This window comes from Oncorhynchus mykiss, chromosome 9 (genome assembly GCF_057628025.1).
Source record: "Oncorhynchus mykiss isolate SJ-2025 chromosome 9, ASM5762802v1, whole genome shotgun sequence".
Classification (NCBI taxonomy): domain Eukaryota; kingdom Metazoa; phylum Chordata; class Actinopteri; order Salmoniformes; family Salmonidae; genus Oncorhynchus; species Oncorhynchus mykiss.
Window position 1 is genome coordinate 5,519,593 of NC_143030.1, and position 25,000 is coordinate 5,544,592.

The 25,000-nt window shown below is 39.9% G+C and overlaps 1 protein-coding gene across 3 annotated transcripts in view; it reads left to right on the plus strand.

The window, feature by feature from the left end:
- Positions 1 to 24,824, plus strand: part of LOC149980723 (coiled-coil domain-containing protein 171-like) — a 153,036-nt gene extending 128,212 nt beyond the window's left edge. For all 3 annotated transcript variants that reach the window (XM_090183329.1, XM_090183328.1, XM_090183330.1), the window contains 4 exons: positions 449 to 503; positions 1,711 to 1,842; positions 6,598 to 6,750; positions 22,610 to 24,824. In XM_090183329.1, coding sequence (XP_090039455.1) covers positions 449 to 503; positions 1,711 to 1,842; positions 6,598 to 6,750; positions 22,610 to 22,855 — 586 coding nt within the window. In that variant the 3' untranslated portion in view covers positions 22,856 to 24,824. The remainder of the gene's footprint in view (positions 1 to 448; positions 504 to 1,710; positions 1,843 to 6,597; positions 6,751 to 22,609) is intronic.
- Positions 24,825 to 25,000: the final 176 nt, after the last annotated feature.

Genomic DNA, 25,000 nt, shown 5'->3' on the forward strand with positions numbered 1-25,000 from the left:
AATGTTCATGTACTGTAGGGTCTTGACCCAGTAATGTTCATGTACTGTAGGGTCTTGACCCAGTAATGTTCATGTACTGTAGGGTCTTGACCCAGTAAAGGGGATTTGAATGTTCATGTACTGTAGGGTCTTGACCCAATAATGTTCATGTACTGTAGGGTCTTGACCCAGTAAAGGGGATTTGAATGTTCATGTACTGTAGGGTCTTGACCCAGTAATGTTCATGTACTGTAGGGTCTTGACCCAGTAATGTTCATGTACTGTAGGGTCTTGACCCAGTAAAGGGGATTTGAATGTTCATGTACTGTAGGGTCTTGACCCAGTAATGTTCATGTACTGTAGGGTCTAAAAGCCGATGATGACTGTGGCATTAGCTTGCCATTGTAATGCTGACTGATCTCTGTCTGTCTCTCTTTCTCTGTCTCTTTGTCTGTCTCTCTCTCTCTAGGCGCAAGGACTCCCTGGCGAGCTACATGAGAGCAGTAGAGAGCAGCTACAGAGAGGTGAGCAGCACTGGGTGGTTTTTAAATAGAGAGGTGAGCAACACTGGGTGGTGTTTAAATAGAGAGGTGAGCAACACTGGGTGGTGTTTAAATAGAGAGGTGAGCAACACTGGGTGGTGTTTAAATAGAGAGGTGAGCAACACTGGATGGTGTTTAAATAGAGAGGTGAGCAACACTGGGTGGTGTTTAAATAGAGAGGTGAGCAACACTGGGTGGTGTTTAAATAGAGAGGTGAGCAACACTGGGTGGTTTTTCAGAGCCTTGTGTGTTGTAACCACATACTATCAGTCACAATGCCAGACAAACCAGCTTTTGTGTTTCTCACTATAAAGAATGGTACAATATTCTCCTACGTGGGACGAAGGTGAGTTACCCTCCCACTCCCCAGAGGTATGGCCCCTCCCACTCCCCAGAGGTATGGCCCCTCCCACTCCCCAGAGGTATGGCCCCTCCCACTCCCCAGAGGTATGGCCCCTCCCACTCCCAGGAGGTATGACCCCTCCCACTCCCAGGAGGTTTGACCCCTCCCACACCCCGGAGGTTTGACCACTCCCAGGAGGTTTGACCCCTCCCACTCCCCGGAGGTTTGACCCCTCCCACTCCCCGGAGGTGTGACCCCTCCCACTCCCCGGAGGTGTGACCCCTCCCACTCCCCGGAGGTATGACCCCTCCCACACCCCGGAGGTTTGACCACTCCCCGGAGTTTTGACCCCTCCCACTCCCCGGAGTTTTGACCCCTCCCACTCCCAGGAGTTTTGGCCCCTCCCACTCCCAGGAGGTTTGGCTCCTCCCACTCCCCTTTGGCTCAGCAGTGTGTCCTTGAAACAGAAGCACTAACACACAAACCTGCACACGCACGCACACACAGCCACACACATATATACACACACAGCCACACACATACACACACAGCCACACACATACACACACAGCCACACACATACACACACATACACACACTCACACACACTCACACACATTCATACACACACTGGCCATTTACACTATACAAGGGTGCAAGGTAGCTAGTGTTTGCCATTGTTGGCCAATCCAGTAAGGTTTGTAATCTATGGTGAGCTTCGATTGGTCACTCGAGTCCCCATCCGCTTCTCTCCCTTTCCTTCCGTTGAATGTGATTGTCTTCCCATGTTACACCGTGTAAATGGCCCAATACACACACTCTCTCTTTCTCCTGCCCCCACCGCAGGTCAGAGACCATATCGTCCAATCACGATCCACCTCCACTGACAAGGACCTCCCTCTGCAGTTACCAAGAGTGCACCTGGATCTGACCGGACCAGAGAGGTTGCTGGGAGGGCCGGACGTGGCCGCCTGTCAGGTACTAGTCCTGTAGGGACACTGAGTTTAGTCTGTCAGTTACTAGTCGTCCTACAGGGACACTGAGTTTAGTCTGTCAGGTACTAGTCGTCCTATAGGGACACTGAGTTTAGTCTGTCAGGTACTTGTCCTGTAGGGACACTGAGTTTAGTCTGTCAGGTACTAGTCCTGTAGGGACACTGAGTTTAGTCTGTCAGTTACTAGTCGTCCTATAGGGACACTGAGTTTAGTCTGTCAGGTACTAGTCGTCCTGTAGGGACACTGAGTTTAATCTGTCAGGTACTAGTCGTCCTGTAGGGACACTGAGTTTAATCTGTCAGGTACTAGTCCTGTAGGGAAACTTAATTTGGCCTGTCAGGTACTAGTCGTCCTGTAGGGACACTGAGTTTAGTCTGTCAGTTACTAGTCGTCCTATAGGGACACTTAGTTTGGCCTGTCAGGTACTAGTCGTCCTATAGGGACACTGAGTTTAGTCTGTCAGTTACTAGTCGTCCTATAGGGATACTGAGTTTAGTCTGTCAGGTACTAGTCGTCCTGTAGGGACACTGAGTTTAGTCTGTCAGTTACTAGTCGTCCTATAGGGACACTGAGTTTAGTCTGTCAGGTACTAGTCGTCCTGTAGGGACACTGAGTTTAGTCTGTCAGGTACTAGTCGTCCTATAGGGACACTGAGTTTAGTCTGTCAGGTACTTGTCCTGTAGGGACACTGAGTTTAGTCTGTCAGGTACTTGTCCTGTAGGGACACTGAGTTTAATCTGTCAGGTACTAGTCGTCCTATAGGGACACTGAGTTTAGTCTGTCAGGTACTAGTCGTCCTATAGGGACACTGAGTTTAGTCTGTCAGGTACTAGTCGTCCTATAGGGACACTGAGTTTAGTCTGTCAGGTATTAGTCCTATAGGGACACTGAGTTTAGTCTGTCAGGTACTAGTCCTATAGGGACACTGAGTTTAGTCTGTCAGGTACTAGTCCTATAGGGACACTGAGTTTAGTCTGTCAGGTACTAGTCCTGTAGGGACACTGAGTTTAGTCTGTCAGGTACTAGTCCTATAGGGACACTGAGTTTAGTCTGTCAGGTACTAGTCGTCCTATAGGGACACTGAGTTTAGTCTGTCAGGTACTAGTCCTGTAGGGACACTGAGTTTAGTCTGTCAGGTACTAGTCGTCCTGTAGGGACACTGAGTTTAGTCTGTCATGTACTAGTCCTATAGGGACACTGAGTTTAGTCTGTCAGGTACTAGTCGTCCTGTAGGGACACTGAGTTTAGTCTGTCAGGTACTAGTCGTCCTATAGGGACACTGAGTTTAGTCTGTCAGGTACTTGTCCTGTAGGGACACTGATTTTAGTCTGTCAGGTACTTGTCCTGTAGGGACACTGAGTTTAATCTGTCAGGTACTAGTCGTCCTATAGGGACACTGAGTTTAGTCTGTCAGGTACTAGTCGTCCTATAGGGACACTGAGTTTAGTCTGTCAGGTATTAGTCCTATAGGGACACTGAGTTTAGTCTGTCAGGTACTAGTCCTGTAGGGACACTGAGTTTAGTCTGTCAGGTACTAGTCCTATAGGGACACTGAGTTTAGTCTGTCAGGTACTAGTCGTCCTATAGGGACACTGAGTTTAGTCTGTCAGGTACTAGTCGTCCTGTAGGGACACTGAGTTTAGTCTGTCAGGTACTAGTCCTATAGGGACACTGAGTTTAGTCTGTCAGGTACTAGTCCTATAGGGACACTGAGTTTAGTCTGTCAGGTACTAGTCGTCCTATAGGGACACTGAGTTTAGTCTGTCAGGTACTAGTCCTGTAGGGACACTGAGTTTAGTCTGTCAGTTACTAGTCGTCCTATAGGGACACTGAGTTTAGTCTGTCAGGTACTAGTCGTCCTGTAGGGACACTGAGTTTAGTCTGTCAGGTACTAGTCGTCCTATAGGGACACTGAGTTTAGTCTGTCAGGTACTTGTCCTGTAGGGACACTGAGTTTAGTCTGTCAGGTACTTGTCCTGTAGGGACACTGAGTTTAATCTGTCAGGTACTAGTCGTCCTATAGGGACACTGAGTTTAGTCTGTCAGGTACTAGTCGTCCTATAGGGACACTGAGTTTAGTCTGTCAGGTACTAGTCGTCCTATAGGGACACTGAGTTTAGTCTGTCAGGTATTAGTCCTATAGGGACACTGAGTTTAGTCTGTCAGGTACTAGTCCTATAGGGACACTGAGTTTAGTCTGTCAGGTACTAGTCCTATAGGGACACTGAGTTTAGTCTGTCAGGTACTAGTCCTGTAGGGACACTGAGTTTAGTCTGTCAGGTACTAGTCCTATAGGGACACTGAGTTTAGTCTGTCAGGTACTAGTCGTCCTATAGGGACACTGAGTTTAGTCTGTCAGGTACTAGTCCTGTAGGGACACTGAGTTTAGTCTGTCAGGTACTAGTCGTCCTGTAGGGACACTGAGTTTAGTCTGTCATGTACTAGTCCTATAGGGACACTGAGTTTAGTCTGTCAGGTACTAGTCGTCCTGTAGGGACACTGAGTTTAGTCTGTCAGGTACTAGTCGTCCTATAGGGACACTGAGTTTAGTCTGTCAGGTACTTGTCCTGTAGGGACACTGATTTTAGTCTGTCAGGTACTTGTCCTGTAGGGACACTGAGTTTAATCTGTCAGGTACTAGTCGTCCTATAGGGACACTGAGTTTAGTCTGTCAGGTACTAGTCGTCCTATAGGGACACTGAGTTTAGTCTGTCAGGTATTAGTCCTATAGGGACACTGAGTTTAGTCTGTCAGGTACTAGTCCTGTAGGGACACTGAGTTTAGTCTGTCAGGTACTAGTCCTATAGGGACACTGAGTTTAGTCTGTCAGGTACTAGTCGTCCTATAGGGACACTGAGTTTAGTCTGTCAGGTACTAGTCGTCCTGTAGGGACACTGAGTTTAGTCTGTCAGGTACTAGTCCTATAGGGACACTGAGTTTAGTCTGTCAGGTACTAGTCCTATAGGGACACTGAGTTTAGTCTGTCAGGTACTAGTCGTCCTATAGGGACACTGAGTTTAGTCTGTCAGGTACTAGTCCTGTAGGGACACTGAGTTTAGTCTGTCAGGTACTAGTCGTCCTACAGGGACACTGAGTTTGGCCTGTCAGGTACTAGTCGTCCTGTAGGGACACTGAGTTTGGCCTGTCAGGTACTAGTCGTCCTGTAGGGACACTGAGTTTAGTCTGTCAGGTACTAGTCGTCCTGTAGGGACACTTAGTTTGGCCTGACAGGTACTAGTCGTCCTATAGGGACACTTAGTTTGGCCTGACAGGTACTAGTCGTCCTGTAGGGACACTGAGTTTAGTCTGTCAGGTACTAGTCGTCCTGTAGGGACACTGAGTTTAGTCTGTCAGGTACTAGTCCTATAGGGACACTGAGTTTAGTCTGTCAGGTACTAGTCGTCCTATAGGGACACTGAGTTTAGTCTGTCAGGTACTAGTCCTGTAGGGACACTGAGTTTAGTCTGTCAGGTACTAGTCGTCCTGTAGGGACACTGAGTTTAGTCTGTCAGGTACTAGTCGTCCTATAGGGACACTGAGTTTAGTCTGTCAGGTACTTGTCCTGTAGGGACACTGATTTTAGTCTGTCAGGTACTTGTCCTGTAGGGACACTGAGTTTAATCTGTCAGGTACTAGTCGTCCTATAGGGACACTGAGTTTAGTCTGTCAGGTACTAGTCGTCCTATAGGGACACTGAGTTTAGTCTGTCAGGTACTAGTCGTCCTGTAGGGACACTGAGTTTAGTCTGTCAGGTACTAGTCCTATAGGGACACTGAGTTTAGTCTGTCAGGTACTAGTCCTATAGGGACACTGAGTTTAGTCTGTCAGGTACTAGTCGTCCTATAGGGACACTGAGTTTAGTCTGTCAGGTACTAGTCCTGTAGGGACACTGAGTTTAGTCTGTCAGGTACTAGTCGTCCTACAGGGACACTGAGTTTAGTCTGTCAGGTACTAGTCGTCCTGTAGGGACACTGAGTTTGGCCTGTCAGGTACTAGTCGTCCTGTAGGGACACTGAGTTTAGTCTGTCAGGTACTAGTCGTCCTGTAGGGACACTTAGTTTGGCCTGACAGGTACTAGTCGTCCTATAGGGACACTTAGTTTGGCCTGACAGGTACTAGTCGTCCTGTAGGGACACTGAGTTTAGTCTGTCAGGTACTAGTCGTCCTGTAGGGACACTGAGTTTAGTGTGTCAGGTACTAGTCCTGTAGGGACACTGAGTTTAGTCTGTCAGGTACTAGTCCTGTAGGGACACTGAGTTTAGTCTGTCAGGTACTAGTCGTCCTATAGGGACACTGAGTTTAGTCTGTCAGGTACTAGTCCTGTAGGGACACTGAGTTTAGTCTGTCAGGTACTAGTCGTCCTACAGGGACACTGAGTTTGGCCTGTCAGGTACTAGTCGTCCTGTAGGGACACTGAGTTTAGTGTGTCAGGTACTAGTCCTGTAGGGACACTGAGTTTAGTCTGTCAGGTACTAGTCGTCCTATAGGGACACTGAGTTTAGTCTGTCAGGTACTAGTCCTGTAGAGAGAAAGAGGAAGTTATTCCTGAAACTGATCAAATATTGATACACATGTAATAGCGCAGGTATGACCATCTACTGTCAGTAGTCGGTCCTCTCAGAACTAGAGCAGGTTAACATAATCCTGATGTTAGTTCAACACCCGTCCCTGAATAATTAAACAAACACACACATTCACACCCTGAATAAAAACTCTTTCCTCCCATGGTGCATTGCAGAGCCTGGTGGGGACGTTCTCTGAGTTATACCACGCAGCGTTCTCCAGGATTGGCTCGATGGAGAGGGAAATCTCCGCCCACCAAAGCCATGTCTCCGCCCTCCGGAAAGAACTACACGATGCCTGTCTCAGGGAGGACCTCTGTTTCATCCCTGTAAGAGACGAGAGAGACTCTATATAGTAACACTGTCCTACAACTAGAGACTCTATATAGTGACACTGTCCTACAACTAGAGACTCTATATAGTAACACTACTGTCCTACAACTAGAAACTCTATATAGTAACACTACTGTCCTACAACTAGAGACTCTATATAGTAACACTGTCCTACAACTAGAGACTGTATATAGTAACACTGTCCTACAACTAGAGACTCTATATAGTATCACTGTCCTACAACTAGAGACTCTATATAGTAACACTGTCCTACAACTAGAGACTCTATATAGTAACACTGTCCTACAACTAGAGACTCTATATAGTAACACTGTCCTACAACTAGAGACTCTATATAGTAACACTGTCCTACAACTAGAGACTCTATATAGTAACACTGTCCTACAACTAGAGACTCTATATAGTAACACTGCTGTCCTACAACTAGAGACTCTATATAGTAACACTACTGTCCTACAACTAGAGACTCTATATAGTAACACTGTCCTACAACTAGAGACTCTATATAGTAACACTGTCCTACAACTAGAGACTCTATATAGTAACACTACTGTCCTACAACTAGAGACTCTATATAGTAACACTGTCCTACAACTAGAGACTCTATATAGTAACACTGTCCTACAACTAGAGACTCTATATAGTAACACTGTCCTACAACTAGAGACTCTATATAGTAACACTGTCCTACAACTAGAGACTCTATATAGTAACACTGTCCTACAACTAGAGACTCTATATAGTAACACTGTCCTACAACTAGAGAGACTCTATATAGTAACACTGTCCTACAACTAGAGACTCTATATAGTAACACTGTCCTACAACTAGAGACTCTATATAGTAACACTACTGTCCTACAACTAGAGACTCTATATAGTAACACTGTCCTACAACTAGAGACTCTATATAGTAACACTGTCCTACAACTAGAGACTCTATATAGTAACACTGTCCTACAACTAGAGACTCTATATAGTAACACTGTCCTACAACTAGAGACTCTATATAGTAACACTGTCCTACAACTAGATACTCTATATAGTAACACTGTCCTACAACTAGAGACTCTATATAGTAACACTGTCCTACAACTAGAGACTCTATATAGTAACACTGTCCTACAACTAGAGACTCTATATAGTAACACTGTCCTACAACTAGAGAGACTCTATATAGTAACACTATCCTACAACTAGAGACCCTATATAGTAACACTGTCCTACAACTAGAGACTCTATATAGTAACACTGTCCTACAACTAGAGACTCTATATAGTAACACTGTCCTACAACTAGAGACTCTATATAGTAACACTGTCCTACAACTAGAGACTCTATATAGTAACACTGCTGTCCTACAACTAGAGACTCTATATAGTAACACTGTCCTACAACTAGAGACCCTATATAGTAACACTGTCCTACAACTAGAGACTCTATAGTAACACTGTCCAACAACTAGAGACTCTATATAGTAACACTGTCCTACAACTAGAGACTCTATATAGTAACATTACTGTCCTACAACTAGAGACTCTATATAGTAACACTGTCCTACAACTAGAGACTCTATATAGTAACACTACTGTCCTACAACTAGAGACTCTATATAGTAACACTGTCCTACAACTAGAGACTCTATATAGTAACACTGTCCTACAACTAGAGACTCTATATAGTAACACTGTCCTACAACTAGAGACTCTATATAGTAACACTGCTGTCCTACAACTAGAGACTCTATATAGTAACACTGTCCTACAACTAGAGACTCTATATAGTAACACTGTCCTACAACTAGAGACTCTATATAGTAACACTGCTGTCCTACAACTAGAGACTCTATATAGTAACACTGTCCTACAACTAGAGACTCTATATAGTAACACTGTCCTACAACTAGAGACTCTATATAGTAACACTGTCCTACAACTAGAGACTCTATAGTAACACTGTCCTACAACTAGAGACTCTATATAGTAACACTGCTGTCCTACAACTAGAGACTCTATATAGTAACACTGTCCTACAACTAGAGACTCTATATAGTAACACTGTCCTACAACTAGAGACTCTATATAGTAACACTGTCCTACAACTAGAGACTCTATATAGTAACACTGTCCTACAACTAGAGACTCTATATAGTAACACTACTGTCCTACAACTAGAGACTCTATATAGTAACACTGTCCTACAACTAGAGACTCTATATAGTAACACTGTCCTACAACTAGAGACTCTATATAGTAACACTGTCCTACAACTAGAGACTCTATATAGTAACACTGTCCTACAACTAGAGACTCTATATAGTAACACTACTGTCCTACAACTAGAGACTCTATATAGTAACACTGTCCTACAACTAGAGACTCTATATAGTAACACTGCTGTCCTACAACTAGAGACTCTATATAGTAACACTACTGTCCTACAACTAGAGACTCTATATAGTAACACTGTCCTACAACTAGAGACTCTATATAGTAACACTGTCCTACAACTAGAGACTCTATATAGTAATACTGCTGTCCTACAACTAGAGACTCTATATAGTAACACTGTCCTACAACTAGAGACTCTATATAGTAACACTGTCCTACAACTAGAGACTCTATATAGTAACACTGTCCTACAACTAGAGACTCTATATAGTAACACTACTGTCCTACAACTAGAGACTCTATATAGTAACACTGTCCTACAACTAGAGACTCTATATAGTAACACTGTCCTACAACTAGAGACTCTATATAGTAACACTGTCCTACAACTAGAGACTCTATATAGTAACACTGTCCTACAACTAGAGACTCTATATAGTAACACTGTCCTACAACTAGAGACTCTATATAGTAACACTGTCCTACAACTAGAGAGACTCTATATAGTAACACTGTCCTACAACTAGAGACTCTATATAGTAACACTGTCCTACAACTAGAGACTCTATATAGTAACACTACTGTCCTACAACTAGAGACTCTATATAGTAACACTGTCCTACAACTAGAGACTCTATATAGTAACACTGTCCTACAACTAGAGACTCTATATAGTAACACTGTCCTACAACTAGAGACTCTATATAGTAACACTGTCCTACAACTAGAGACTCTATATAGTAACACTGTCCTACAACTAGATACTCTATATAGTAACACTGTCCTACAACTAGAGACTCTATATAGTAACACTGTCCTACAACTAGAGACTCTATATAGTAACACTGTCCTACAACTAGAGACTCTATATAGTAACACTGTCCTACAACTAGAGAGACTCTATATAGTAACACTGTCCTACAACTAGAGACCCTATATAGTGACACTGTCCTACAACTAGAGACTCTATATAGTAACACTGTCCTACAACTAGAGACTCTATATAGTAACACTACTGTCCTACAACTAGAAACTCTATATAGTAACACTACTGTCCTACAACTAGAGACTCTATATAGTAACACTGTCCTACAACTAGAGACTGTATATAGTAACACTGTCCTACAACTAGAGACTCTATATAGTATCACTGTCCTACAACTAGAGACTCTATATAGTAACACTGTCCTACAACTAGAGACTCTATATAGTAACACTGTCCTACAACTAGAGACTCTATATAGTAACACTGTCCTACAACTAGAGACTCTATATAGTAACACTGTCCTACAACTAGAGACTCTATATAGTAACACTGTCCTACAACTAGAGACTCTATATAGTAACACTGCTGTCCTACAACTAGAGACTCTATATAGTAACACTACTGTCCTACAACTAGAGACTCTATATAGTAACACTGTCCTACAACTAGAGACTCTATATAGTAACACTGTCCTACAACTAGAGACTCTATATAGTAACACTACTGTCCTACAACTAGAGACTCTATATAGTAACACTGTCCTACAACTAGAGACTCTATATAGTAACACTGTCCTACAACTAGAGACTCTATATAGTAACACTGTCCTACAACTAGAGACTCTATATAGTAACACTGTCCTACAACTAGAGACTCTATATAGTAACACTGTCCTACAACTAGAGACTCTATATAGTAACACTGTCCTACAACTAGAGAGACTCTATATAGTAACACTGTCCTACAACTAGAGACTCTATATAGTAACACTGTCCTACAACTAGAGACTCTATATAGTAACACTACTGTCCTACAACTAGAGACTCTATATAGTAACACTGTCCTACAACTAGAGACTCTATATAGTAACACTGTCCTACAACTAGAGACTCTATATAGTAACACTGTCCTACAACTAGAGACTCTATATAGTAACACTGTCCTACAACTAGAGACTCTATATAGTAACACTGTCCTACAACTAGATACTCTATATAGTAACACTGTCCTACAACTAGAGACTCTATATAGTAACACTGTCCTACAACTAGAGACTCTATATAGTAACACTGTCCTACAACTAGAGACTCTATATAGTAACACTGTCCTACAACTAGAGAGACTCTATATAGTAACACTATCCTACAACTAGAGACCCTATATAGTAACACTGTCCTACAACTAGAGACTCTATATAGTAACACTGTCCTACAACTAGAGACTCTATATAGTAACACTGTCCTACAACTAGAGACTCTATATAGTAACACTGTCCTACAACTAGAGACTCTATATAGTAACACTGCTGTCCTACAACTAGAGACTCTATATAGTAACACTGTCCTACAACTAGAGACCCTATATAGTAACACTGTCCTACAACTAGAGACTCTATAGTAACACTGTCCAACAACTAGAGACTCTATATAGTAACACTGTCCTACAACTAGAGACTCTATATAGTAACATTACTGTCCTACAACTAGAGACTCTATATAGTAACACTGTCCTACAACTAGAGACTCTATATAGTAACACTACTGTCCTACAACTAGAGACTCTATATAGTAACACTGTCCTACAACTAGAGACTCTATATAGTAACACTGTCCTACAACTAGAGACTCTATATAGTAACACTGTCCTACAACTAGAGACTCTATATAGTAACACTGCTGTCCTACAACTAGAGACTCTATATAGTAACACTGTCCTACAACTAGAGACTCTATATAGTAACACTGTCCTACAACTAGAGACTCTATATAGTAACACTGCTGTCCTACAACTAGAGACTCTATATAGTAACACTGTCCTACAACTAGAGACTCTATATAGTAACACTGTCCTACAACTAGAGACTCTATATAGTAACACTGTCCTACAACTAGAGACTCTATAGTAACACTGTCCTACAACTAGAGACTCTATATAGTAACACTGCTGTCCTACAACTAGAGACTCTATATAGTAACACTGTCCTACAACTAGAGACTCTATATAGTAACACTGTCCTACAACTAGAGACTCTATATAGTAACACTGTCCTACAACTAGAGACTCTATATAGTAACACTGTCCTACAACTAGAGACTCTATATAGTAACACTACTGTCCTACAACTAGAGACTCTATATAGTAACACTGTCCTACAACTAGAGACTCTATATAGTAACACTGTCCTACAACTAGAGACTCTATATAGTAACACTGTCCTACAACTAGAGACTCTATATAGTAACACTGTCCTACAACTAGAGACTCTATATAGTAACACTACTGTCCTACAACTAGAGACTCTATATAGTAACACTGTCCTACAACTAGAGACTCTATATAGTAACACTGCTGTCCTACAACTAGAGACTCTATATAGTAACACTACTGTCCTACAACTAGAGACTCTATATAGTAACACTGTCCTACAACTAGAGACTCTATATAGTAACACTGTCCTACAACTAGAGACTCTATATAGTAATACTGCTGTCCTACAACTAGAGACTCTATATAGTAACACTGTCCTACAACTAGAGACTCTATATAGTAACACTGTCCTACAACTAGAGACTCTATATAGTAACACTGTCCTACAACTAGAGACTCTATATAGTAACACTACTGTCCTACAACTAGAGACTCTATATAGTAACACTGTCCTACAACTAGAGACTCTATATAGTAACACTGTCCTACAACTAGAGACTCTATATAGTAACACTGTCCTACAACTAGAGACTCTATATAGTAACACTGTCCTACAACTAGAGACTCTATATAGTAACACTGTCCTACAACTAGAGACTCTATATAGTAACACTGTCCTACAACTAGAGAGACTCTATATAGTAACACTGTCCTACAACTAGAGACTCTATATAGTAACACTGTCCTACAACTAGAGACTCTATATAGTAACACTACTGTCCTACAACTAGAGACTCTATATAGTAACACTGTCCTACAACTAGAGACTCTATATAGTAACACTGTCCTACAACTAGAGACTCTATATAGTAACACTGTCCTACAACTAGAGACTCTATATAGTAACACTGTCCTACAACTAGAGACTCTATATAGTAACACTGTCCTACAACTAGATACTCTATATATTAACACTGTCCTACAACTAGAGACTCTATATAGTAACACTGTCCTACAACTAGAGACTCTATATAGTAACACTGTCCTACAACTAGAGACTCTATATAGTAACACTGTCCTACAACTAGAGAGACTCTATATAGTAACACTGTCCTACAACTAGAGACCCTATATAGTGACACTGTCCTACAACTAGAGACTCTATATAGTAACACTGTCCTACAACTAGAGACTCTATATAGTAACACTGTCCTACAACTAGAGACTCTATATAGTAACACTGTCCTACAACTAGAGACTCTATATAGTAACACTGTCCTACAACTAGAGACTCTATATAGTAACACTGCTGTCCTACAACTAGAGACTCTATATAGTAACACTGTCCTACAACTAGAGACCCTATATAGTAACACTGTCCTACAACTAGAGACTATATAGTAACACTGTCCAACAACTAGAGACTCTATATAGTAACACTGTCCTACAACTAGAGACTCTATATAGTAACACTGTCCTACAACTAGAGACTCTATATAGTAACACTGTCCTACAACTAGAGACTCTATATAGTAACACTACTGTCCTACAACTAGAGACTCTATATAGTAACACTGTCCTACAACTAGAGACTCTATATAGTAACACTGTCCTACAACTAGACTCTATATAGTAACACTGTCCTACAACTAGAGACTCTATATAGTAACACTGTCCTACAACTAGAGACTCTATATAGTAACACTACTGTCCTACAACTAGAGACTCTATATAGTAACACTGTCCTACAACTAGAGACTCTATATAGTAACACTGCTGTCCTACAACTAGAGACTCTATATAGTAACACTACTGTCCTACAACTAGAGACTCTATATAGTAACACTGTCCTACAACTAGAGACTCTATATAGTAACACTGTCCTACAACTAGAGACTCTATATAGTAATACTGCTGTCCTACAACTATAGACTCTATATAGTAACACTGTCCTACAACTAGAGACTCTATATAGTAACACTGTCCTACAACTAGAGAGACTCTATATAGTAACACTGTCCTACAACTAGAGACTCTATATAGTAACACTGTCCTACAACTAGAGACTCTATATAGTAACACTGTCCTACAACTAGAGACTCTATATAGTAACACTGTCCTACAACTAGAGACTCTATATAGTAACACTGTCCTACAACTAGAGACTCTATATAGTAACACTGTCCTACAACTAGAGACTATATATAGTAACACTGTCCTACAACTAGAGACTCTATATAGTAACACTACTGTCCTACAACTAGAGACTCTATATAGTAACACTGTCCTACAACTAGAGACTCTATATAGTAACACTGTCCTACAACTAGAGACTCTATATAGTAACACTGTCCTACAACTAGAGACTCTATATAGTAACACTGTCCTACAACTAGAGACTCTATATAGTAACACTGTCCTACAACTAGAGACTCTATATAGTAACACTGTCCTACAACTAGAGAGACTCTATATAGTAACACTGTCCTACAACTAGAGACTCTATATAGTAACACTGTCCTACAACTAGAGACTCTATATAGTAACACTACTGTCCTACAACTAGAGACTCTATATAGTAACACTGTCCTACAACTAGAGACTCTATATAGTAACACTGTCCTACAACTAGAGACTCTATATAGTAACACTGTCCTACAACTAGAGACTCTATATAGTAACACTGTCCTACAACTAGAGACTCTATATAGTAACACTGTCCTACAACTAGATACTCTATATAGTAACACTGTCCTACAACTAGAGACTCTATATAGTAACACTGTCCTACAACTAGAGACTCTATATAGTAACACTGTCCTACAACTAGAGACTCTATATAGTAACACTGTCCTACAACTAGAGAGACTCTATATAGTAACACTGTCCTACAACTAGAGACCCTATATAGTAACACTGTCCTACAACTAGAGACTCTATATAGTAACACTGTCCTACAACTAGAGACTCTATATAGTAACACTGTCCTACAACTAGAGACTCTATATAGTAACACTGTCCTACAACTAGAGACTCTATATAGTAACACTGTCCTACAACTAGAGACTCTATATAGTAACACTGCTGTCCTACAACTAGAGACTCTATATAGTAACACTGTCCTACAACTAGAGACCCTATATAGTAACACTGTCCTACAACTAGAGACTATATAGTAACACTGTCCAACAACTAGAGACTCTATATAGTAACACTGTCCTACAACTAGAGACTCTATATAGTAACATTACTGTCCTACAACTAGAGACTCTATATAGTAACACTGTCCTACAACTAGAGACTCTATATAGTAACACTACTGTCCTACAACTAGAGACTCTATATAGTAACACTGTCCTACAACTAGAGACTCTATATAGTAACACTGTCCTACAACTAGAGACTCTATATAGTAACACTGTCCTACTACTAGAGACTCTATATAGTAACACTGCTGTCCTACAACTAGAGACTCTATATAGTAACACTGTCCTACAACTAGAGACTCTATATAGTAACACTGTCCTACAACTAGAGACTCTATATAGTAACACTACTGTCCTACAACTAGAGACTCTATATAGTAACACTGTCCTACAACTAGAGACTCTATATAGTAACACTGCTGTCCTACAACTAGAGACTCTATATAGTAACACTGTCCTACAACTAGAGACTCTATATAGTAACACTGTCCTACAACTAGAGACTCTATATAGTAACACTGTCCTACAACTAGAGACTCTATAGTAACACTGTCCTACAACTAGAGACTCTATATAGTAACACTGCTGTCCTACAACTAGAGACTCTATATAGTAACACTGTCCTACAACTAGAGACTCTATATAGTAACACTGTCCTACAACTAGAGACTCTATATAGTAACACTGTCCTACAACTAGAGACTCTATATAGTAACACTGTCCTACAACTAGAGACTCTATATAGTAACACTACTGTCCTACAACTAGAGACTCTATATAGTAACACTGTCCTACAACTAGAGACTCTATATAGTAACACTGCTGTCCTACAACTAGAGACTCTATATAGTAACACTACTGTCCTACAACTAGAGACTCTATATAGTAACACTGTCCTACAACTAGAGACTCTATATAGTAACACTGTCCTACAACTAGAGACTCTATATAGTAACACTACTGTCCTACAACTAGAGACTCTATATAGTAACACTGTCCTACAACTAGAGACTCTATATAGTAACACTGTCCTACAACTAGAGACTCTATATAGTAACACTGTCCTACAACTAGATACTCTATATAGTAACACTGTCCTACAACTAGAGACTCTATATAGTAACACTGTCCTACAACTAGAGACTCTATATAGTAACACTGTCCTACAACTAGAGACTCTATATAGTAACACTGTCCTACAACTAGAGAGACTCTATATAGTAACACTGTCCTACAACTAGAGACCCTATATAGTAACACTGTCCTACAACTAGAGACTCTATATAGTAACACTGTCCTACAACTAGAGACTCTATATAGTAACACTGTCCTACAACTAGAGACTCTATATAGTAACACTGTCCTACAACTAGAGACTCTATATAGTAACACTGTCCTACAACTAGAGACTCTATATAGTAACACTGCTGTCCTACAACTAGAGACTCTATATAGTAACACTGTCCTACAACTAGAGACCCTATATAGTAACACTGTCCTACAACTAGAGACTATATAGTAACACTGTCCAACAACTAGAGACTCTATATAGTAACACTGTCCTACAACTAGAGACTCTATATAGTAACATTACTGTCCTACAACTAGAGACTCTATATAGTAACACTGTCCTACAACTAGAGACTCTATATAGTAACACTACTGTCCTACAACTAGAGACTCTATATAGTAACACTGTCCTACAACTAGAGACTCTATATAGTAACACTGTCCTACAACTAGAGACTCTATATAGTAACACTGTCCTACTACTAGAGACTCTATATAGTAACACTGCTGTCCTACAACTAGAGACTCTATATAGTAACACTGTCCTACAACTAGAGACTCTATATAGTAACACTGTCCTACAACTAGAGACTCTATATAGTAACACTACTGTCCTACAACTAGAGACTCTATATAGTAACACTGTCCTACAACTAGAGACTCTATATAGTAACACTGCTGTCCTACAACTAGAGACTCTATATAGTAACACTGTCCTACAACTAGAGACTCTATATAGTAACACTGTCCTACAACTAGAGACTCTATATAGTAACACTGTCCTACAACTAGAGACTCTATAGTAACACTGTCCTACAACTAGAGACTCTATATAGTAACACTGCTGTCCTACAACTAGAGACTCTATATAGTAACACTGTCCTACAACTAGAGACTCTATATAGTAACACTGTCCTACAACTAGAGACTCTATATAGTAACACTGTCCTACAACTAGAGACTCTATATAGTAACACTGTCCTACAACTAGAGACTCTATATAGTAACACTACTGTCCTACAACTAGAGACTCTATATAGTAACACTGTCCTACAACTAGAGACTCTATATAGTAACACTGCTGTCCTACAACTAGAGACTCTATATAGTAACACTACTGTCCTACAACTAGAGACTCTATATAGTAACACTGTCCTACAACTAGAGACTCTATATAGTAACACTGTCCTACAACTAGAGACTCTATATAGTAACACTGCTGTCCTACAACTAGAGACTCTATATAGTAACACTGTCCTACAACTAGAGACTCTATATAGTAACACTGTCCTACAACTAGAGAGACTCTATATAGTAACACTGTCCTACAACTAGAGACTCTATATAGTAACACTGTCCTACAACTAGAGACTCTATATAGTAACACTGTCCTACAACTAGAGACTCTATATAGTAACACTGTCCTACAACTAGAGACTCTATATAGTAACACTACTGTCCTACAACTAGAGACTCTATATAGTAACACTGTCCTACAACTAGAGACTCTATATAGTAACACTGTCCTACAACTAGAGACTCTATATAGTAACACTGTCCTACAACTAGAGACTCTATAGTAACACTGTCCTACAACTAGAGACTCTATATAGTAACACTGTCCTACAACTAGAGACTCTATATAGTAACACTGTCCTACAACTAGAGACTCTATATAGTAACACTGTCCTACAACTAGAGACTCTATATAGTAACACTGTCCTACAACTAGAGACTCTATATAGTAACACTGTCCTACAACTAGAGACTCTATATAGTAACACTGCTGTCCTACAACTAGAGACTCTATATAGTAACACTGTCCTACAACTAGAGACTCTATATAGTAACACTGTCCTACAACTAGAGACTCTATATAGTAACACTGTCCTACAACTAGAGACTCTATATAGTAACACTGTCCTACAACTAGAGACTCTATATAGTAACACTGTCCTACAACTAGAGACTCTATAGTAACACTGTCCTACAACTAGAGACTCTATATAGTAACACTGCTGTCCTACAACTAGAGACTCTATATAGTAACACTGTCCTACAACTAGAGACTCTATATAGTAACACTACTGTCCTACAACTAGAGACTCTATATAGTAACACTGTCCTACAACTAGAGACTCTATATAGTAACACTGTCCTACAACTAGAGACTCTATATAGTAACACTGTCCTACAACTAGAGACTCTATATAGTAACACTGTCCTACAACTAGAGACTCTATATAGTAACACTGTCCTACAACTAGAGACTCTATATAGTAACACTACTGTCCTACAACTAGAGACTCTATATAGTAACACTGTCCTACAACTAGAGACTCTATATAGTAACACTGTCCTACAACTAGAGACTCTATATAGTAACATTACTGTCCTACAACTAGAGACTCTATATAGTAACACTGTCCTACAACTAGAGACTCTATATAGTAACACTGTCCTACAACTAGAGACTCTATATAGTAACACTACTGTCCTACAACTAGAGACTCTATATAGTAACACTGTCCTACAACTAGAGACTCTATATAGTAACACTGTCCTACAACTAGAGACTCTATATAGTAACACTACTGTCCTACAACTAGAGACTCTATATAGTAACGCTGTCCTACAACTAGAGACTCTATATAGTAACACTGTCCTACAACTAGAGACTCTATATAGTAACACTGTCCTACAACTAGAGACTCTATATAGTAACACTGTCCTACAACTAGAGACTCTATATAGTAACACTGTCCTACAACTAGAGACTCTATATAGTAACACTGTCCTACAACTAGAGACTCTATATAGTAACACTGTCCTACAACTATAGACTCTATATAGTAACACTGTCCTACAACTAGAGACTCTATATAGTAACACTGTCCTACAACTAGAGACTCTATATAGTAACACTGTCCTACAACTAGAGACTCTATATAGTAACACTGTCCTACAACTAGAGACTCTATATAGTAACACTGTCCTACAACTAGAGACTCTATATAGTAACACTGTCCTACAACTAGAGACTCTAAATAGTAACACTGTCCTACAACTAGAGACTCTATATAGTAACACTGTCCTACAACTAGAGACTCTATATAGTAACACTGCTGTCCTACAACTAGAGACTCTATATAGTAACACTGTCCTACAACTAGAGACTCTATATAGTAACACTGTCCTACAACTAGAGACTCTATATAGTAACACTGTCCTACAACTAGAGACTCTATATAGTAACACTACTGTCCTACAACTAGAGACTCTATATAGTAACACTACTGTCCTACAACTAGAGACTCTATATAGTAACACTGTCCTACAACTAGAGACTCTATATAGTAACACTGTCCTACAACTAGAGACTCTATATAGTAACACTGTCCTACAACTAGAGACTCTATATAGTAACACAGTCCTACAACTAGAGACTCTATATAGTAACACTGTCCTACAACTAGAGACTCTATATAGTAACACTACTGTCCTACAACTAGAGACTCTATATAGTAACACTGCTGTCCTACAACTAGAGACTCTATATAGTAACACTACTGTCCTACAACTAGAGACTCTATATAGTAACACTGTCCTACAACTAGAGACTCTATATAGTAACACTGTCCTACAACTAGAGACTCTATATAGTAACACTGTCCTACAACTAGAGACTCTATATAGTAACACTGTCCTACAACTAGAGACTATATATAGTAACACTGTCCTACAACTAGAGACTCTATATAGTAACACTGCTGTCCTACAACTAGAGACTCTATATAGTAACACTGTCCTACAACTAGAGACTCTATATAGTAACACTGTCCTACAACTAGAGACTCTATATAGTAACACTGTCCTACAACTAGAGACTCTATATAGTAACACTGCTGTCCTACAACTAGAGACTCTATATAGTAACACTGCTGTCCTACAACTAGAGACTCTATATAGTAACACTGTCCTACAACTAGAGACTCTATATAGTAACACTACTGTCCTACAACTAGAGACTCTATATAGTAACACTGTCCTACAACTAGAGACTCTATATAGTAACACTGTCCTACAACTAGAGACTCTATATAGTAACACTACTGTCCTACAACTAGAGACTCTATATAGTAACACTGTCCTACAACTAGAGAGACTCTATATAGTAACACTGTCCTACAACTAGAGACTCTATATAGTAACACTACTGTCCTACAACTAGAGACTCTATATAGTAACACTGTCCTACAACTAGAGACTCTATATAGTAACACTGTCCTACAACTAGAGACTCTATATAGTAACACTGTCCTACAACTAGAGACTCTATATAGTAACACTGTCCTACAACTAGAGACTCTATATAGTAACACTGTCCTACAACTAGAGACTCTATATTGTAACACTGTCCTACAACTAGAGACTCTATATAGTAACACTGTCCTACAACTAGAGACTCTATATAGTAACACTGTCCTACAACTAGAGACTCTATATAGTAACACTGTCCTACAACTAGAGACTCTATATAGTAACACTGTCCTACAACTAGAGACTCTATATAGTAACACTGTCCTACAACTAGAGACTCTATATAGTAACACTGTCCTACAACTAGAGACTCTATAGTAACACTGTCCTACAACTAGAGACTCTATATAGTAACACTGTCCTACAACTAGAGACTCTATATAGTAACACTGTCCTACAACTAGAGACTCTATATAGTAACACTGTCCTACAACTAGAGACTCTATATAGTAACACTACTGTCCTACAACTAGAGACTCTATATAGTAACACTGTCCTACAACTAGAGACTCTATATAGTAACACTACTGTCCTACAACTAGAGACTCTATATAGTAACACTGTCCTACAACTAGAGACTCTATATAGTAACACTGTCCTACAACTAGAGACTCTATATAGTAACACTGTCCTACAACTAGAGACTCTATATAGTAACACTGTCCTACAACTAGAGACTCTATATAGTAACACTACTGTCCTACAACTAGAGACTCTATATAGTAACACTGTCCTACAACTAGAGACTCTATATATCTGCTGTCTCTCGTCAGTCCTTTCTGATGATTGACAGTGTTGAAGAACCTCTGTTTGGCTCATTTAACACCACAGGGACTGCAGTGTCTGACAGAGTGGAAATCAGGCTGGATCCCAGATGTCTGTGTGCATTTTTTGGTTTGTTTGTTGCTGTAGATGAATCTCTTAGTTAATGACTCTCTACTTTTCCAGACTTAACTTCCGAACTGTGCAATGTGTCCGTTTGACCAAGAACCACAGTGACAGTTTCAATAGGGAGACTTTACTTCTTCTAACCCCTAGTTTCCCATTTCCTTTAATCTGGTCGTTATAATCCCCAAAACAAACAAGGGTTTTGTAGATGCTGTAAAGGAGCTGGTCTCAGGAAACAGCTGAATATGGACGGTCGTCATTTAAATGACAGGCTGCTTTAAAGCGCGACCTCCGATTCAATTGACTTTTTTTTAAAATATATATTTTTTTTACTAAGAGCTCATTTCAAAGGCTGAAAATAACTCGGATCAGTCTCTCTATATCATTCCCTCTCTCCTTCACGTTTCCCATGTAAATTATTTTTTTTGGGGGGGGCTCGTCTGTCAGTGGCTGTGTCTGACCCTCAAAAGGCCAACATCGTCTCATAATTCTGAACTTAGGACTCAGACTAAGACATAATTTTTGTTTGGTAGTTTGTGGAACTTGGATGAAAGGAAAGTGTGTGTGTGTTTCCATGTTCCTTAACCCGTTGACCCCTTCTTCTTCAGGTGTGCGATTCTCAATCGTTAATGGCCCCTCACCCAGACGACCTCTGTCAACTCGTCGTTGACCCTGAAGCCCCTCCTACCGAACGCACCAACGTTCTGCTGAGGGAGGCAACCGGCAAACCCAACCCTACCCCCTCCCTCGCTCCCTCCCTCCCCTTGTCAGACCCCCCTAAAAAGGCTAAGGGCAGTAAGAAGGTGCCCAAGAAGACTCGTTCTGTACCGCCCAAGGCTCCGTCAAGAAGATAGACCACAGAATCACTGTTATGTGTTACAGTGTATCTGTTGTGTATCTGTTATGTGTTACAGTGTATCTGTTATGTGTTACAGTGTATCTGTTATGTGTTACAGTGTATCTGTTATGTGTTACAGTGTATCTGTTATGTGTTACAGTGTATCTGTTATGTGTTACAGTGTATCTGTTATGTGTTACAGTGTATCTGTTATGTGTTACAGTGTATCTGTTATGTGTTACAGTGTATCTGTTGTGTGTTACAGTGTATCTGTTGTGTGTTACAGTGTATCTGTTATGTGTTACAGTGTTATCTGTTGTGTGTTACAGTGTATCTGTTATGTGTTACAGTGTATCTGTTATGTGTTACAGTGTATCTGTTATGTGTTACAGTGTATCTGTTGTGTGTTACAGTGTATCTGTTGTGTGTTACAGTGTATCTGTTATGTGTTACAGTGTATCTGTTATGTGTTACAGTGTATCTGTTGTGTGTTACAGTGTATCTGTTGTGTGTTACAGTGTATCTGTTATGTGTTACAGTGTATCTGTTATGTGTTACAGTGTATCTGTTGTGTGTTACAGTGTATCTGTTGTGTGTTACAGTGTATCTGTTATGTGTTACAGTGTATCTGTTGTGTGTTACAGTGTATCTGTTGTGTGTTACAGTGTATCTGTTATGTGTTACAGTGTTATCTGTTGTGTGTTACAGTGTATCTGTTATCTGTTATGTGTTACAGTGTATCTGTTATGTGTTACAGTGTGTCTGTTATGTGTTACAGTGTATCTGTTATGTGTTACAGTGTTATCTGTTGTGTGTTACAGTGTATCTGTTATCTGTTATGTGTTACAGTGTATCTGTTATGTGTTACAGTGTGTCTGTTATGTGTTACAGTGTATCTGTTATGTGTTACAGTGTATCTGTTTTGTGTTATGTGTTACAGTGTATCTGTTATATGTTACATTGTATCTGTTATGTGTTACAGTGTATCTGTTTTGTGTTATGTGTTACAGTGTATCTGTTATATGTTACATTGTATCTGTTATGTGTTACAGTGTATCTGTTTTGTGTTATGTGTTACAGTGTATCTGTTGTGTGTTACAGTGTATATGTTATATGTTACAGTGTATCTGTTATGTGTTACAGTGTATCTGTTATGTGTTACAGTGTATCTGTTATGTGTTACAGTGTATCTGTTATGTGTTACAGTGTATCTGTTATGTGTTACAGTGTATCTGTTATGTGTTACAGTGTATCTGTTATGTGTTACAGTGTATCTGTTGTGTGTTACAGTGTATCTGTTATGTGTTACAGTGTATCTGTTGTGTATCTGTTATGTGTTACAGTGTATCTGTTATGTGTTACAGTGTATCTGTTATGTGTTACAGTGTATCTGTTATGTGTTACAGTGTATCTGTTATGTGTTACAGTGTATCTGTTGTGTGTTACAGTGTATCTGTTATGTGTTACAGTGTATCTGTTGTGTATCTGTTATGTGTTACAGTGTATCTGTTATGTGTTACAGTGTATCTGTTATGTGTTACAGTGTATCTGTTATGTGTAACAGTGTATCTGTTATGTGTTACAGTGTATCTGTTGTGTGTTACAGTGTATCTGTTATGTGTTACAGTGTATCTGTTGTGTGTTACAGTGTTATCTGTTGTGTGTTACAGTGTTATCTGTTGTGTGTTACAGTGTATCTGTTGTGTATCTGTTGTGTGTTACAGTGTATCTGTGCTGTGTCTGAAACAGCTCCCTGTTGACCGGAGACCCATGGGTTCCCTTTGGGAAGCATCGTGTGTTACGAGAAAGACCCTTCAATATCCACGCCACAGATTCCTTCTATAGTGTATATCTGTCCTTAATGAAGCGTTTTGAACCTGTCATTAAGACTATGAAGAAGTAGACATTTATTTTAGCTGAAGAAAATAAAAGAAAAAATATCTGTTTTTGTTACATAAATCAGTAAACCTTTTTTACCTGGAAAATGACTACTGTTGTTTCAGTTTGGGTCATGTGATGTCTCTTACGTCCAGAGTTCTCTGTGTGTGTGTGTGTGTGTGTGTGTGTGTGTGTGTGTGTGTGTGTGTGTGTGTGTGTGTGTGTGTGTGTGTGTGTGTGTGTCTCTTCGTGAACCCTATACTCAGATCTCTCCTAAATGTGT